This window comes from Carcharhinus amblyrhynchos, chromosome 4 (assembly GCF_965287045.1).
Source record: "Carcharhinus amblyrhynchos chromosome 4, sCarAmb.v2.hapA, whole genome shotgun sequence".
NCBI classification, from domain to species: Eukaryota; Metazoa; Chordata; class Chondrichthyes; order Carcharhiniformes; family Carcharhinidae; genus Carcharhinus; species Carcharhinus amblyrhynchos.
The window spans coordinates 27,744,612-27,763,248 of NC_137327.1; the positions used below are offsets into that span (position 1 = coordinate 27,744,612).

Sequence of the window (18,637 nt, forward strand, 5' to 3'; positions counted from 1 at the left end):
AGGGTGGTGAATCTCTGGAATTCTCTGCCCGTTGAAGTGGTGGAGGCTGCCTCGCTAAATATTTTTAAGAAGCGGGTTGATGGGTTTTTGATAAGAGAGGGGATTAAGGGTTATGGGGAGAGGGCGGGAAAGTGGAACTGAGCCACGACAGATCAGCCATGATCTTATTGAATGGCGGGGCAGGCTCGAAGGGCCAGATGGCCTACTCCTGCTCCTATTTCTTATGTTCTTATGTTCTTATCTTAGTGTGAGTTCTTCAGTCTGATTCACTGAAGAGCCAAGCTGTTGCCCACAGATTCCCGGTGGAGGCTGCTGCCCTGGATTAGATGCCAGGTTAGAGTACATTTTCACTCTTTTTTAAATTAGTGATCAGTGATTCCTTCATCGCTGTCTGCAAAATCTGAACCATAGCATGTTACGTTTGCAATGCATCTTACAAGTACAGTGCCTATGGAATTTTGTATTTAATTGTATTTAACAAAGTGTAGATAATGGGAAGGTTGTGCCTATTTCAATATTTAAGCAAAAAAAACCTAAATACAGTGGTTGATAAAACATTGCCAACAATATCATAGTAAGAGATGGTTGTAAAGGCTGAGAGTAGATTCTTAGGGGGAAAAAAAAGTGGTGCTTCATGTTATATTCCATAAAGGATTACAATTCATGACATGTATACAGTTACAGCAATAAATATAATTCTGTGCTTCATTCACTTTTTTGTTTGAAGAAAACATAAGGATGCTAAGTCTGATTTGATTTGAGGAAAAAAAATGTCACCAGGGATATTTGATGCAAGTTCTTAAATTGTAAAATCAAAGCTATAAGCTTGCTATAGAGGTGCATCTTATGCAATATTGGAATAGGAGAACCAGAAGATGTGATCGGAAGCTATAGAAATCAGAAACTTACTTAATTACTTACTCACTGAACATTTGAATTGCAGAATGAACTACCACTTTTTGCAGGAAGTATTGACAAGGAAACATGCTGAGATGAATCAGTTTAGACTCCAATATAAGAATAGAAATGAGGATATAGCGTAGTGCTTCAGAAAGATAAAGGATATTGTTATCACTGGACACTGTAAAATGATTGTCTTTTAAACTGTCTCTTTTAATTCAAGGTAAAATGAAGCATGTGATCTACCACTGTCCTTGGCGATAAACTAATGTTTCTCTGGGGACTGGGGGCCCAGGTCAAATCCTGTTGAAACCCAAGTGCCTGGTTTCACACGTGGGCACAATAAAAAGCGGCTTTGCTATGGGTCGACTCACAAACTTTTGGATTTACTGAGGCACGATCGTGGGCATGATCTTGCTGCTCATTCCTGCCTCACATATGCTGCAGCAAAGGTGAAAAATTTGGCAACAAGCAAAATCTCCATTCACTGTAGCAAGATGAGAAAATCTTGCTAGCATGAACAGTCAGAAAATTTTGGTCTGTGTGTCAGTCACAGGGTGAGAGAGAGAGAGAGACAAAGAAATGACAACTAATGCAAACAGTAGGGGTAGAGCCTGTTCTCTGGTAGATACCAGGCAGAATGTGTTCCCTAGTTGAAGAGATGGGGCCAATAGAAAATTAAGAGCACTAGTAGATTTCCATTGTGTGACAGGAGGAGTTGACATTGGAGTGGGGCCTTGCTGTTGGAAGTCAATTCTGGGATTCTTGGAAGACTTGAAAATTACTTTCAACATATGCTCGACTTTAGGACTGAGAAAAGCAGGGTGAAGTGAGACTGTTGGAAGCTTAGTGTAACTTTGGACTGTGTTCTGTAAAGACTACAATTCTGAGAAGTGTGTGATGTGACACATAAATGTGATGGAGGATTAAAGAGGCATATCCCTTCTGTAATTTAGAGCATTAATTGCCTGATAAGTAATGTTTAGTCAATTTTGAATTTAATTACAATAAAAGTATTAAATGTGAAATCTGTTGCGTTGTTCACTGAGAATTCAAATCCTTTTCAAAAGTTATTGGTCTCTGCGGAAATTGTAACAATATGCAATTAGGATCAGGGTGAAGGGCAATGTGTTTGTGTTGAAAGATCTTTCCTTCTTGTTATACTCCTGAGTTCTTTACCTGCCAAGGATTAGAATGTCATTCTATTGTATTAATTATCCTGATATCAGAAAGCAGTAATGGTAATTTTGTTGTGAATATGTGAAAACAAATGAAATTAGGTGCACCATCATCATCTCCCCTCCTCATCACATTGATCACAGTTCTGAAAGTATTGCTAGCATGAGATTCTTTCTTGATTATTGATGGTGAGAGTTGGCATATTTGACTGTGAAGGACATGAGGCCTAGCCATGTCATGTTCTCACCTAATGTTTACGCACAGTGGAAAACGATTGGGAAAGAGCACTTCAACTCAAATTTTTACCCATGCAAGGAATGCTGAACCAATGAGCCCATACAGACCTGTGAATTAAATCTCTGAATATTATATCTCTAAAGTTTAGAACTAGATTTGACAATGATTTTTATGCAGTAAACTATTGATGGAAATCTTAATTGCTTAAGTCTTAATGCAGTAGAAATTTCTGAAAATTTTCTTTTATCGTCACTTGATAATCTTGTGCCAAAGGCTAAAAAAAAACTTGAAATGAGAGTGAGAAGTGAGTAATTCTTATTTATCAAAGCCTTGCGTAATTAGTTGGGAAATCATAAAATATTTTTTCAACTTTTAAGGAAACAATGTTTTCTTTGTTTTTTAAAGGTAGCACGCAAAGCTGAAAGTGGTGGACACTGTTTGGAGAATGCATTACAGACATCAGCACATTCCTGTGATGAATCCTCCCAAAAACGGCCTTCGGGCAAGCATTCAAGAAGTAAGTTGTAACATGCTAAAATCTTACCTTGTGTATAGATTTGTCATTTGTAGCTCTGAGCTTTTATAATGATTGTAGTTTACAAATTGTTGTGTGCAGAACAAATGTTTACTGTATTTGCACAACAATGCTTATGAATGGTGTTTCCAATTTCCAGCTTAATTGATCAATTTTGTTCAAATATGTTGCATAAACATCCCAAAGCAAACAGCAGAATTAAAACATAAAAATGTATTGTTAATATAATAAATAGAACATTGGACATGGACTTCATTTTAAAACCCCTCAGAGTAGAGGAATTCTTTAACATTCATTCAGCCTCTGTGTACAAAGAAAAGGCTGTCATCCATGCTGCTGGGAAATAGTTTCTGAGGAAAAGGAAGCATTGCTCCCTTAAGTAGTTTGGTATCATGAAAGATATGATGATGATCTTTCTACCTCTATGTATACAGACTTCATTCTTGGAATATACCTCAATTCTTTATATCCTCTCAATGTCAGCAGCTTCACTGTTTACAGCAAACCAGGAAAGTTTACACGGTTCATGCCTATCTTTTTAAAATTTCTCTGGTTGGAAACTCCTTTTCCTCAGCGATTACAACTTATCTCTCCTTCTACAATTAATTTATTTGCTGTCTTTATCTGACTCAACCTCACCATTTATTTTGGCTAGCCCTACATCTTATAATGAATAGTTTTGTCCATGGTTTATTGGTCCTAACTCAGTACATGGGTTCTTATCTTTGAAATACTTTCAAGCCAAACACTGAAATAATTTGTGTAACCTTATGCTGTAAGTTTGACTTTCAATTCTTTTGACATTGTGTGAAAGATATTTGAAAGTAGCCATTTCGGCAGAACACCTCACCTTGAGTAAGATGATCGTGTAATCCTGAGAATAACTGTAACTGATAGGGATCAGACAGCTACTCCCTTCCAAAGCACATTAATCTTTTGTTAAATTGAAAGTACTACAATGGAAGCCATTCAGAGAAACTTGGATTGTCTGTTACTCTTTTTTTCAGTTTAACCCTTTCACCAATTAGTTTATAGCTGGAATTGATAACTTGCTATTGCTGCTTTGTGACCTTGTTTGTATAAACCTGGTCATTAATTTATTTAACCTGTTATGTGTGTGTTTGGAATGAATGTTTTGAAATGGACTGGGCTGCATGTTGTAGACCCTACGTGTAAAAGTGGAGGCATTAAATGAATTCATTTAATGAATTCATTAAATAAATTCATTTAATGCCTGATGACTTTGCAAACAAGCTCTCATAGCTGTTCAATAAGACAGGCTTACCTGTTGGAGCTTGCTTTTGTGTTGTATGTGAGAAAAAAATCTGGATAAACAAGAATCAAAACAGGGGCCATCTCTCCAATCTCAATGTCACAACTCACTTTCCAGGATTTTTATCACTGAAAGACTCTTCAGATCATTTTTTCCTTCCTGTTTAATCATCTGCAAAGGCTTAACTTCTCTCTCTCACATGGTTACTCTTGAAGTTTCCAAAGCCCTGACCTTTTTGTCATGAAGGTGCTGCTTCTGTGTTTTTGGATGATGCCTTGCATGATAACAGCAAGTTCCACATGCACACTGATGACATACAGCCCTACTTCCTCATATCTCTTTCAATCCATCCACTGCATCTTACTTGTCGTGCTGCTTGTCTGACATCCAGTATTGGAAGACCTGAAATATCTTTACATTGAATTTTAGGAAGATCAGACATCGTATTCTGTCATAAACTTCTTTGAGGCAGAACCAGACCATTCAAGCCCTGATGTTCTGTTTGACTTTGAGCCACACTTCTGACCCTGTACTCTCTCCATCACCCAATCCATCTACTGCCTCCTTCTACTCCTGCAGCCTGGCTTGCCTCTGTCCCATTTCAGCTCATTGATTGCTGAAATCCTCATCTATGTGCTGTTATTTTTAAACTCTATGATTACTAATGCCCTCTGGTTGGCTTCCAACTTGCACTCTCTGTAACATTGAGCTCGTTCAAAATTGCTGCCTGTAAACAAAAATTACACCAAGTCATACTCAGCCCCTCGCCTTGTGCTAGTTTATCTACATTGGCTTCTTGCCAATTAATTTAAAATTTTCTTCCTTATTTTCAAATCCTTCCATGGCCTTTCCCCTCTAAATTAACTCTTACTCTTGAGAGGTGAAGCGATGGAAGGTTGGAAGTTGTATTTTAAGATGGACAGGAATAGATTGTGAAGTTGGATACACCACAATTTAAAGGATTTTGCCCTTCAGTCCTTCCCTAGACATAATGATTTCTTGAAAGATACTGTGGCCCAAATGTGTTTACACTTTATGATACCAGGTCAAGTATGATCAGCAAATCATAATGTAATTTGCAGTTCCACAGGAAACCTTCTCAAAATTTGAGATTTGAATCTGGTCTGCAGAGATTGACAAGTATCTCCTGAATTGTGCTACAGTGGCATCTAATATGAATTTGCTTTCTAGTATTTTCTATTGGATATTGATGGTAACGCATTTTTGAACATTTGAGAATTTTTTCCAATATTATAATTTTATTTTGGTGTGCAAAGCATTAGTGATGTTCCTCTCCCAGATGATGTGTGTTTTATTACATTGAGAGTTATGGAAATAGGAAATACACTATTGGAGTTGGTGATTGAGCAAACACCATGTCAACATTTAATAAACTGTTAAATAGGCGGTTGAAGTGATGTAGAATAAATGGTCATGGGAACAAGATGGCAGGTGATGACCAGAAGACTATGGCATGTGAGGACCTAGAAACTATCATTATCACTAGACAGATAGTATTGGGCAAGCTAATAGGATAAAGATAGACAAGTCTCCTGGCCCTGATAGAATGCATCCCAGGGTACTAAAAGAGATGGTGGGGAAAATAGCAAAAGCACTCATGGTAATTCACTGGACTTGGGCTGGTTCTTACAGATTGATGAACAGCAAATGTGATGCCACTGTTTAAAAAAGGAGGTGGACAAAAAGTGGGTAACCATAAGCTGGTTACTTAACTTCTGTAGTAGGGAAAATATTTGAATCTATCATCAAGGAAGAAATAGTGAGACTACTGGACAAAAATTGTCCCATTGGGAAGACACAGCATGGATTCATGAGGGGCAGATTGTGTTTGACTAATTAGGTGGAATTCTTTGAGGACATTACATGCATGGTGGACAATGGGGAACCTGTGGATGTGGTGTTTCCGGATTTCCGGTAGACATTTGACAAGGTGCTGCATAAGGTAAAGGTATACGGTGTTAGGGTAATGTATTAGCATGGATAGAGGATTGGTTAATTAACAGAAAGCAAAGAGTGAGGGTTATTGGGTGTTTTCTGGTTGGTGATCAGTGACTAGTGTTGTGCCTCAGGGATCAATGTTGGGACCGCAGTTGTTTACAATTTACATAGATGATTTGGGGACCATGTGTAGTATGTCAAAGTTCGCAGATGATACTAAGACGAGTGGTAGAGCAAAGTCTTCAGTGGGCACAAAGTCTGCAAAGGATATGGATAGTCTAAGTGAGTGGCAAGGGTCTGGCAGATGAAGTACAATGTTGGTAAATGTGAGGTCATCCATTTTGGGCAGAATAACAGCAAAATGGACTACTATTTAAATGGTAAAAAACTGCAGCATGCTGCTCTGCAGAAGGATCTGGGTGGCCTTGAGCCATGAATTGCAAAAAGTTGGTTTGCAGGTGCAGCAGGTAATTAAGAAGGTAAATGGTATTTTGCCATTCATTGCTAGAGGGATGGAATTTAAAAACAAGGAGGTTATGTTGCAATTGTATAAGGTGCTAGTGAGGCCACACCTGCAGCACTGGGTACAGTTTTGGTCTCCTTACTTGAGAAACGATCTACTGGCACTGGAGGGGCTGCAGAGGAGATTCACTAGGTTAATTCCAGAGTTAAGAGAGTTGGCTTATGAGGAGAGGTTGAGTAGACTGGGGCTATACTCATTGGAATTCAGAAGAATGAGGGGAGTTCTTATAGAAACATGTAAGATTATGAAGGAAACAGATAAGATAGAAGCAGGGAGATTGTTTCCACTAGCAGGTGAAACTAGAACTAGGGGGCATGGCTTCAAAATAAGGGAGAGTGGATTTAGGACTGAGTTGAGGAGGAACTTCTTCACTCAAAGGGTTTTGAATATGTGGAATTCCTTGTCCAGTGTGGCAGTTGAGGCTATCTCATTGAATGCTTTTAAAGCAAGGATAGATACATTTTTAAACAATAAAGGAATTAAGTGTTACGGTGAGCGGGTGGGTAAGTGGAGCTGAGTCCACAAAAAGATCAGCCATGATCTTATTGAATGGTGGAGCAGATTTGAAGGGCCAGATGGCCTACTGGTGCTCCTGCTTCTTATAGGGTTAATGGGATTAAACACTAAAATGCTGTAAATACTAACACAGACTGGTAAGGCTAACCAACCTGTTTCCACGTTGTGATATTTACAGTTCTGTGTAATTTGCAAATCTTTTCCTGCATACTGACATTTAATTTTATCAGTCATTTGGCTACTACTGAATTCTTAGTGACGTAGTGGAGGGTTATTTATTGTTTTTTGTATTTCTTGGTTTGGTTGTATCATCTTCTGGTCACTTCAGTCAGTTGTACAACATGACCTCTGATTTTGCACAAAGGAAGAAAGCATTTCAATTCCAGCTATGTAAAGCTGCATTGAAACCATTCCCATTATGATAGTTGAATTTTAAATATCAAAAAGAATTAAGGTTGAAAGTAATCTGTTTATGGAATTTATTTATTTTCCCATCATGTAGCTTACACCAGATGTTTCAGAATGTTGTATGCTCCCAGTCCTGTTCCATATCTTAAATGTTACCAAGTCCAATTAACTGACTTCCCAGTTTGCAATAGCTTACAATATTGGCTGAACACTAAACCTTGTTTTATAAAGCAAAGGTTTACCAGCCCAACATAACATTTGCCTTTTTTAAATGGGCAGGAGGAAATTACATGTACAGTATAAAATGTCACCAAAAAGTATTAACAGTTCAATAATACAAAAAATCTTTCCCAAAACTCTATAAGTGATATTCACTTTTATTCCTTTCCTTTGTTTCTTTTTCTCTCTTTTCCTATCTGTCCTTTTCCATTTTTCACAGGCGGCATATTGGTACGGTGTTCGTACTGCTGCCTCTCAGCTCCAGAGACTTGAATTTGATTCTCAGTTTGGGTCACTGTCTATGTGGAATTTGCACATTCTCCCTGTGTCTGCGTGGGTTTCCTCCAGGTGCTCTGGTTCCCTTCCATAGTCCAAAGATGTGCAGATTAGCTTGATTGGTCATGCTAAATTGCCCATTGTGTCCTGGGATGTGTAGGTTAGTGGGATTAGAGGGGTAAATGTATGGGGTTGTGGGGATCAGGTCTGAGGTGGGATTGGTGCAGACTTAATGGGCTCAATGGCCTCCTTCTGCATTGTAGGGTTTCTCTATAATTCAATGATTCACTCTGTCCCTCCCCCTGCAATATCCAGTTTTTCCCTACCCAAGGATAACTATGATAAACTGCAAAATGTACAATCATGCAGAAAATAATGTAGTTTTTAATACTACACTAAACTATAATGTACATTGTTCTTTAATTGAATGTCAGGGTATGACTTTCCCCACTGAACTAGATAGGCTGAGGATATTGCAAAGTGTGACTGGAACCAAGCAAAACTAAATAATTGTTTTTTAAAGTTCAAGGGAGCAGGTAACCAAATATAAATTCAACTAAACTCATAAGGTTTAAATGGTATGACTCCTTCCTCCGTCACCAAGTTTAGACAAGTTATAGGTTGCAACTATTAAATTAAAACAAGTAAAATGTTTTTTGGAATGAATGAAACTGATTATTAACCCTTTATGCGCTTGACAGAATTAAAGAAGCCAGCAGCGCTATTTTATTACATGACAATTGTGAAAACAATGGCTTCCAAGGAACACTGCTACTTCAGCAGGAAAGTGAATTATGCAGAAGAGATTTGCGCAAAATCTTGCCTAGCCAAGGAATTACCCTGTAGTTCAATGCAGAATAGCTGCCTGTTCCGTTCATGCACCTAATGGAGAAAGAAATGCTATTGCAGGCCATTTCAGAAGACTGCATTTAAATGTGCCTCCACTATCTGGAGGTAGAATGTTGTCAGTTGGATGAAACCACACACCAGCAACTAATTATGCTTCCCAAAGGTGAGCCTCAGGATCCAGGAAAAGATTCTATACTTCTCTTCAGCCAAAAAGAAATCTAACTCCTGGCAATGAAAATGAGAAAGAGAAAAATGGTTATCAAAGCCTGAGAAATGTTATTCACTCATTAACCAGCAATTTCCTCTTATGGAAGGGGGCGTGTTATTCCACTAGTGATGAACTTGCAGAGCTGTTAATCTTGGGAGGATCTCAAAATGATTAGAAAGTCAGAGAGCCTTTTCTGTAGCTCGGAAATCAACTCAATCTTTTCTTGAAGGGTTTGTTCAATTAGCTAAGCTTGGTTAGGAAATGGAAAATTGGCGAAGATTATTACTCTTGCTGTAAAGTGACCCTGATTGTTTTAAAAAAATATGCAAAGTCCAGGCTTTTGTGGAGATTGAGCCTTAAACGAAAAGCCATGTTATTTTTAAAAAGACAACTAAATTAGTTAATTTAAACTTTTTATTGTAAATGTTCAATGTTTTGAACTTTATTTTAAAGCTTCTGCGTTACAGATTTTGGTTACTGTACAAAAGCAATGGTTTTTTTGTTCAAATAATTGATGATGAAAGTTGATACAGAAAATTAAATGGAAAAAGTGGACATAGTAATTTATGTTGGAAATGTTGGCTAAATTTGTGACAGTGACAGCAGTAAGAAGATGATCTTGGTAGATTTAATCTAATTATCAGATCGCTGTACAACTGATAGTGATGTTACATTCAACTAATGTTGTTTGTAAGAGTTGGTGGGCCTTCCAGCTCTTTCTAACAAATTATTGACTTGACCATATCTTGTTGTAAATCCAAACCGCACAAAAGGTTCAAATTTATATTGACTAGTGCCAGAACTACTGAATGCTGAAATAATCCTTTGTTCTATATGTTTAAGACATTTGATTTTATTTTTGAAGACTGAAGCAAACAGTAATATTACAGTAAATAATGATATAGTAACTTGAGGGGGTTGGACTGTGAAGAGAGGCTGAATAGACTGGGTTTGTACTCGTTGGAGTTTAGAAGGATGAGGGGGGATCTTATGGAGACGTACAAAATAATGAAGGGGTTGGATCGGGTAGAGGTAGAGAGATTCTTCCCACTCAGAAAGGACAGCAGGACTCGGGGTCACAGCCTCAAGATAAGAGGGGGGGGGAACAGTTTAGAACGGAGTTGAGGAGGAACTTCTTCACTCAAAGGGTGGTGAATCTCTGGAATTCTCTGCCCGTTGATGTGGTGGAGGCTACCTCACTAAATATATTTAAGACACAGTTAGATAGGTTTTTGGTAGACAAGGGAATTAAGGGTTATGGGGAGAAAGCGGGAAAGTGGAACTGAGCCACTTCAGATCAGCCATGATCTTATTGAATGGCGGGGCAGGCTCAAAGGGCTAGATGGCCTACTCCTGCTCCTATTTCTTATGTTCTTATGTTAAGTTGTGGGAGATTTGGGCACACACTGAATGGGGGTGACACATTCAAGAATTTTGAAGAAAAGTATTGTGAAAATTGCAAACAGAATTCTGCACATTTCTGTTAGTTTGAAGTTGCTTAATTCAAATTTCTGGATAAGTTTAAAACTATTTAAGCAGTTGAGTTTTCTGTGCTTGTTATTTTGGTTGCTTAATTTGAATTTATATTTGTGCAAAAGAACTTTGAATTAACAAAATTAAAAAATGGTTGATCATTCTGTTGGCTGAAAGGAGTAATGGTTTAGAGAAAAAAAATTGTTGCAAATTTGAAAAGAACATATTAGAGTAAATGTGTTACATTTGTGCACATAATTAAAGTATTTAAAAGTAACACATATAACATTTAGAAAACCACACTATTACATAGCAGATACAACAGAGAGAGATGAGCCAATCAGCCCAACTAGTCTGTACTTGTTGTGAATCTAGCTGGGACTAAACTTGAGTAAAATGTGGTCCCTGTAGATTCTAGGGGATCATTTTATTATTTCTGGGAGAATCTAGGATATTTGGGAGAGTTGGCAACTCTATCAAGAGCCAGCAAGCTAAATGAGTCCAATTTTTTTTTGGCAACATTGGGCCAGGCTTTAATCTGATATAATTTTGTCCAGCTAGATACATTGTCCCAGATCTTCTGAGGAGCAGCAATTGCAGTCAAATTGCTGCTCTGCTTGTTTTAAGTTTAAGTTTTTTTCATTAGTGTCACAAGTAGGCTTACATTAACACTTCAATGACTATCCCCTAGTTGCCACACTCAGACACCTGTTTGGGTACAGTGGGGGAGAATTTAGCTAACCACTGTGCCACCCTGATCTGCGAATCTTTCTGCATCATGGCAGAGTGGTATGTTTCTGGCTGGTTCTTCCAATTTGACTTCTTTAGAAATGTGAAGTGGTCTCCCATCAAACTGCTTCCTCGTAGCACTGAATTGTTCAGTGGAGTGGAGGGGGGTAAGGTTCTGGTAAGTTCACTGACACATATAAAAGCTTCAGAACACTTAAACAGCTTTTCAGTGGTGTTAGTGAATGACTGCATGTGATAGAGTAGGCAAATCTGAGGGTGTGCAAATGGGTAGGGTGGATGAGGTAAGTAGGTAAGTGACAGATGGATTAGGAAGGGCCTGAAGTCAGAGTTAGGAGGAGCTGTCAGTTTGGGTAGGGGATTTGGAGGGGTTGAGTAGGGGAAAGGGGGGTTGGTTCGGGAGATTGGTGTTGGGTGGTGGGGACTAGTCAGCTTGGATCTGTGGGGAGTCAGGTGGTGAGGGATGGTCAAGTTGGGGAAGATTAGGAGTTAGGATGCCAATTATATAGTTACACAAAGTAAGATCAGAATGTAGTCCTAAGTACAGTTGAAAACTTTTTGGAGGCTCCCTGGCAGTAGGGAAATTGCCCATTTGCAGTGCAAACTCCTGAGGAATTTCCATGGAATTGTTTCATTGGAACTTCTGCAGAGTTCCAAAATGCATCTTGTGGTACATGTCTGCTCTCTGACGATTGAAATATCTGGACCATTATTATTTCAAACAATGTGATTGAATTTATGTAGCCCCATATTGACCAATTGCAATGCCCGTTTGTGTAAACAGTATACAAAAGCAAATCTGCTGACTTATTTTGTAGGCATGGTTTCCAGCTGTTTCATTCAATGCACCAATCACACTGTGCTCACTGACTTAGCAAGGAACTAATGGAAGAAGTATCTTGCTTTTAATATTCTTATCATTGTATTGAAATCCCTCCATTACCTTGCATCCCATTAACCCTCTCCAACCCCACAACTTTCTAAGATCTCAGGGCTGTTCCAAATATGACCATTTGTGCCCAATTTTCTTTATTTCCTCATTGGCTGCCTAGCCCTGAGCTTTGGAATTTCCTCTCTGAATCTCTGCCCTTCACCATTTTTAAGATATTTCTTAAAACTTACATTGATGACAAGTTTATGCCACCTGTCCTGTGGAGCACTAAAGGCATTATACAAATACAAGCTGTTGTTGCTATGCAGCCCAATTCCTGGGCCACAATATCCTAATGAAATATGGAAACAGCATATCCAATATAAAAGTGATTTTTGCTAATGATACTTTTCCATTTGTAGACCTATTTTAATAATAAAAAATAATGGTCCGAACTTAGGAATTGTTGTTGATTTTAGCTTGAGACTTTTTGTTTAAAGCTCTGAAAAGTTAGATTTTTATAAGTGTCCTTTGTGAAAGGCATTACAGCAAATGTGTGCTTGACATGCAATGCAACAGCCTACAGTTTTCTTCGGCAATCCTCCAGAAATATAAACAAGCTATTAATACTTGTGACTTTTTAAGTTGCACTGACATAATAGTGATATCTTGTCCATTATGAAGAACTTGTGGGGCAAAATAAAGCTGAATTTTTATTCTCTTTGCAGTAAACATCGAAAGAATAGATGTAAGAGGGTTACAGCACAAGAAGAATGAGAAGACTGCTGAATATTCCTTCGAGGTAGAGATTTCTGTGATCTATATTTGTAATGTGCAAAGCACAAATCCTTTTTAGGTCATATTACACATTGTGTATAATATTTATATTTAATTTTCATAATACAGGGCCCAGCCTGGTGGGTAATAGGAATTGCTTTCCTACTTTCCAGCAATCCACCTCTGTATCCCCCGCCAATAAGATTGGATGACACGACAACAGCTTCTACTTGACATGCCAACTTGGGGCTCTCTTCGTAGAGATCCATCTGTCCAGCCTTGATCTTTTGCCATGAGTTCTGACAAAGCCAACCAGATCCACTCCCATAAGGCTAAATGCTGGCTACAACCCCACCATTAACCCTATACTATTTTTCTGAGTTGGATGTAAATTCCCATGCAAAGTGGGATCCCCACGATTTAAGGGGAACTTACTACTGCAAGTAGGGAATTTGAGTGTTTTTGCAGCACCAAAATAGGCAACAGGGTAATTTAAAGGTATAAAAGAACTGAAGGTGCAGAAATTTTGTAGACCTTGAGTAAATTAATTATATGGAGGCCCGTTTGGAGGGAGCGAACAGATGACAAAATACAGTAAGTGATGCACACAGCAAAGGCTAGGAGATTGAAATAAAGCTCAGACAGTAAGTATATCTGCCTGGCTTTTGCCCTGTTTTATCACAATTCCGAACAGAATTATTGAAGAAGATCTATCCCTCAGTCTTTTGAACGTTATAGCTCTTCATCCAACTCTGACTTGTGCTTTCTGCTTTTGATTAAATAACTTACATACTGTTTCTAAGGCCAAAGCTGCCAGGGTAGCAAAAAAGTGCATTTTGCTGCAAAAGCCTGTACCAAATCTATTAAAATCTGGGCGTATTCATAATAGAGCAATGTTTTTTCACAATTGAAATGCCACACAAAGTAAAACAAATTACTGTGGGCCCTTCCTGAAGTGACTTAACTGTTGTTCATCTTCACTGGTCACTGTGCCAGATTGTTCTGGTGAACCTATAAATTTATATTCCATGTTCTATGATACTTAAAAGATTCCATGTTGCACTTTAGTTTGATCTTCCATTTTAAAGAATTGGATCTTGAAAAAGTTTGTAATCTGAAATTCATACCAGGGTTGTGAATCCTGTTAGCCTACAAGCTTTTGGTAGACATCTTTATTTTGGTAATAGAAGAAGCAGTGTTGAAGACTAATGTTGGCAAATTTAAGTCCAAGTATTTGCTTTGTTTTCTGTGGTTTTAATGTTACTAAAATAGGATCTTTAAGATTATGTTAGACATAGATTTAGAGTTCCCTTTCACCCCTCTTAACTGTGATTTCAGTATTCTCTTATGTAGATCGTTTCAGTATATTTTGTATTCAAAATGTACATTTTTTTTGTACTTTGATGTTCAGGTCCTGTGGTCAGATTCTTCAATGACTTTTGTATCCAAGTCTTATCGTGAGCTGAGAGAATTTCTGACAAAGGTAAAGGAGCAGAGAGATTATGGTGTTGTAGAACACAATCTTTTGATGGGTCAAAAGTAGAAAATTAACTGCTTTCCTTTCATTCTAAATTGTTGTTGCCGATTATTATTGTCAACATTAATGTTTTTTGACCTGTTAACAAAACCAATAACCCCCACACAATGGCAGGTAGGGAGGAGAAAAAGGTGTTGCCTGAGACAACTTCACATGGGATGGGGTAAATCTAGTCAAGTTCTGATTTTAGACACAAATGTTTCAGGACAAAGAAAATGTATCTTAATTATTTCATCACACTACATTGAAGCAACTACCTCCTATGATGGACAGAGCACCATTTGTGGTTTCAGTGTGCTATAGATTTAAGACCACTGCTTTCATGCAACCGGAAAATTTTACTAAACAAGCTCCCTTTCCAGGATTTGCCTTCCACTGTGAATCCAGTTTTTTTATGTAATGTGAAATTTTTATTTAACATTCTAACTGCATATGGAGTACTCAAAATCTTGAGATTTCAAAATATTCAACATCAAAACCAAACATGTGTAAAAGATATTACACAAAAAAAATGTCATAATGGGGTATGGCCTCAATTCACAAATTTTACAGGAAAAAATCTGGAAAAAAATGCTAAAGCTCAACTATGAATGCACTTAAACAAATTTAGATAAAGTATATCTATCCGTATAGGATGGCACAGTGGTTAACACTGTTGCCTCACGGCTCCAGGGACCAGGGTTCAATTCTGGTCTTGGGTGACTGTCTATGTGGAATTTGCACATTCTCCGTGTGTCTGTGTGGGTTTCCTCCAGGTGCTTTGGTTTCCTCCCATTGTGTCCAAAGATGTGCGGTTAGAGGGAATTAACTATGGTGAATGTGTGGGATTACAGGGAAAGGGCCTGGGTGAGATTATCTGACAGAGTTGGTGCAGACTCAGTGGGCCAAATGGCCTCTTCTGCACTGTAGGGATTCTGTGATTCTATGATATCTGGAATACCAATTTCAGTCTTTTATTGAAAATATGTACAACATATTTCTTCGTTTACAACATACAAAAAGAGCTTCACCTTCTAGACTGCTTTAACCACTATGCTTTATTTTGTAACTTGCTATCAACATGTATTCAGCTGAAGCTGAGAAATTAAAATTGTATTTTTTCCCTGGAAAGCTGAAACTTTGGTCAGCAGATATGAGATAAAATTTGCAATGAAGTGGTTCTGTAAGTTATGGAACCATGCTTTCACTTTTGAATTTTGGTTTGAATTTCATTTGACTTGGTTGGATGAAAAATGGTTAAGGTCACTTTCTGACTAGCTTATGATAGCTTTAAGTCCATAATGCTAGACCATTCATGATAGAGTTTTACTTGAGGATTTTTTTTTAAAAAATCATAACTTGCAATGGAAGAGACATATAATAGGGTTTTCAATGTGAGGGAAAAGTTTTCTCTGCAGTGAGTGAAATAAAGTTGTAACTCTATTTTTTTGTAAATCGTATCATGATTTTTATTAAACATAATATATAAACATCTTTTTGTTGAGACTTGCCCAGCACCGATCTAATGTTGTGTCATGTTACAAAAAGAGAAGTTTTAGAATGCACAGCAATTTACTTAGCATTTATAAATGGATGAGACATGTTAATATTTTGAGAGTAATCTTTCATCATAAAATATTAGTGGTATGTTTTGACAGGTTTTCAGAAAATAGAAATGAAACAACAGTTTATTTCATTAGGATGAGTATAACAGAATCCAAAAATCTTACTGCAATGCTAACTACTGATTAGCTGTCTTTAGAACAGTGTTAAAGATTAGTTAAAAGTGAACTTTAACAGTTCAGATAGATTCACATTACATTCAGTACTTATGTTGCTGAATGGAAGGAGTGATAAAATAAGAATAGATGGATAAATCTATCATGTATTGTATGAACTTTAGCTCCCTCTGGAGGTTTAGCCAAACACTGACTAAATTAAGTCTTATGCTCCAATGACTTCAGTGTTTTCAGCTGCCATTTTCTTTCTTCATTCGGGTCAAAATATACATCTAAAAATAACATGGATAACATAAGATACGCATTTCTTAAATCACTGTACCATCACTAATGTTAGAAATATTTGACTTTCTACTAGGGCACAGTGCACAAGTTAAAATACCACTTTGGATGCAGAGTGTGCTAAAACTGCTATGGGCAAATTGTTTTGTGTGAAAGAGATGCAACTCCACTATAGCAGTAAAGCACACAAATCTATAGAGTGAAAACATTAATATTTCATATTTTTAAAATTAAGAACAACTTGAAGTTATCAATAATTTCTGAAGTAAAAAATATTTTTTAAATGACATCATATCAGGAAAGGTTAGCAAAAAAGCTGGATTTTTAAATTTGGAGAGAAAGGTAAAGGTTTGTGGAGGAGTTCCAGAGAAAATAGCTAACACAGATAAAAGCTTCCCCATCAGTGCTAGGGCACAAAGAGTGGCGATCTACAGAGAGGTTTCTTCCTTGACGTGGTGGAAAGATTTCTATGTTCTGATAATTCCTTGAGCAATGCCTTTGGGGCCTGGCAAAAATGTCACAGAAATTGTTTGGAGTTCAAGCAGCTTTGACTCGGAGTTTGAGCTGGAGCATGAACTACAGACCCTGATGTACCAACGAGGGGGAAAGCTACCTGGGGTCTTTGTACAAGGAAGCAGTCACATCTCTTAGAACAGGGTCTTCTTATTTGATCAGTGTTCAGCGACATGAGAGTGCATACAAGGGGACTCAGGGCAGAAACACAAGAGCCTCAGCCTTTGCAATTATCCAGCAGTTTTGTGGTTTCTTCAATGGGTTTGGATGAGAGTGGGGGCTGTGGGATGGATGAGCTAACTGACTGTGGTACAGGAAGCCATCAAGTGGAAGCAACAAAAAGGCATGTTTTGGTAATGGGGATAGTATAGTCTGGAGGATTAACACCATTTTCTGCAGCAAAGAACATGACTCCAGATGGCTGTGTTGTCAGGGTTCAGGCTGTCTGCTTGGGGTTGGAGAGGAACTTAAAGTGTAAGGGGGAGGAGCCAGCCATTGAGGCCCTAAGACATAGGCAGGGTGAAGGAGGCTCTCCATAGTAATTATGAGGAGCTAGACATCAGATTAAAAAGCAGAACCTCAAAAAGACATAATTTCTGGATTATTACCTGAGCCATGTTAGAATTAGCATAGGACAAATTGAATTCGAGGCATGAATGCATGGCTCAAAGACTGGTGCAGAAGAAATGGGTTCTGATTCATGGAGCGCTGGCATCAGTGTTGGGGAAAATGGGATCTGTACCACTGGTTTGGTCTACATTTGAACTGTGCTGGGACCAGCGTTCTTATAAGCTGCATAATTAGGGAAGTAGAAAGGTTTCTAAACTAAATAACAGGGCAAGAAATCAAATTTGGGAATAAACAGCAATTCAATGAGTTGAGACAAGGCAAAAGAGAGAGGTATTGTTATGGGAAACGAAAAACAGACCATGATTGGAAGGAATGAAGAGTGCATAATAAATCAGATGAGACTAGACGTTATAAAGAAGCAATAAAGGATAAAATTAAAGCTCTGTCTGAATGCACATAGTATTTAAAATGAAACAGATGAATTGAGAGTGTATATGGAAATAAATAAGTATGATTTCATAGCCATTACCAGATCATGACTGCAGAAGGTCATGGATTTGTTCTGAGTATTGAAGAGTTCAGAATACTTAGGACAGGAAAGCAGAAAAAGATAGAGGGATGGCTCTGTTAGTTACAGAAAATACAGAGATAACAGATGAATGGAACAGGTATTTTGTAGCAGTCTTCATCATAAGAGGATATAAGTAACATCCCAGAATCAACTATACGCCAGGAAATGGTAGGGGGTAGAAATTACAGTCACCAGAGAAGTGGTGCCGAGTAAATTGTTGGAGCTGCGGGCTTTCAAGAGCCCGGGTCTTGAGGACCTCCCCCTAGCATCTTAAAAGAAGTATCTGGTGAGATGGTTGATGCTTTGGGCTTAATTTTCCACAACCGGAAAATCTCATTAGATTGGAAGATAGCAAATGTAACTCCATTATTCCAAAAGGCAGGAAGACAAAACTGGGAACTACAGCCCAGTTAGCTTATCTATTATAGGAAAACTGTTAGAAGTTATTATTAATGAAGTTAGAGCAGGGCACTTGGATAAGTTCATGGTAAATGGG

At 38.0% G+C, this 18,637-nt stretch overlaps 1 protein-coding gene across 3 annotated transcripts in view; it reads left to right on the plus strand.

Annotated features, from left to right (window-relative positions):
* zcchc14 (zinc finger, CCHC domain containing 14) overlaps nt 1-18,637 on the plus strand; it is a 108,868-nt gene that overhangs the window by 21,423 nt on the left and 68,808 nt on the right. For 2 of the 3 annotated variants that reach the window (XM_080186889.1, XM_080186890.1), the window contains exons 2-4: nt 2,722-2,833; nt 12,902-12,975; nt 14,362-14,433. In XM_080186889.1, coding sequence (XP_080043015.1) covers nt 2,722-2,833; nt 12,902-12,975; nt 14,362-14,433 — 258 coding nt within the window. The remainder of the gene's footprint in view (nt 1-2,721; nt 2,834-12,901; nt 12,976-14,361; nt 14,434-18,637) is intronic. The other variant, XM_080186891.1, reaches the window with a different exon arrangement.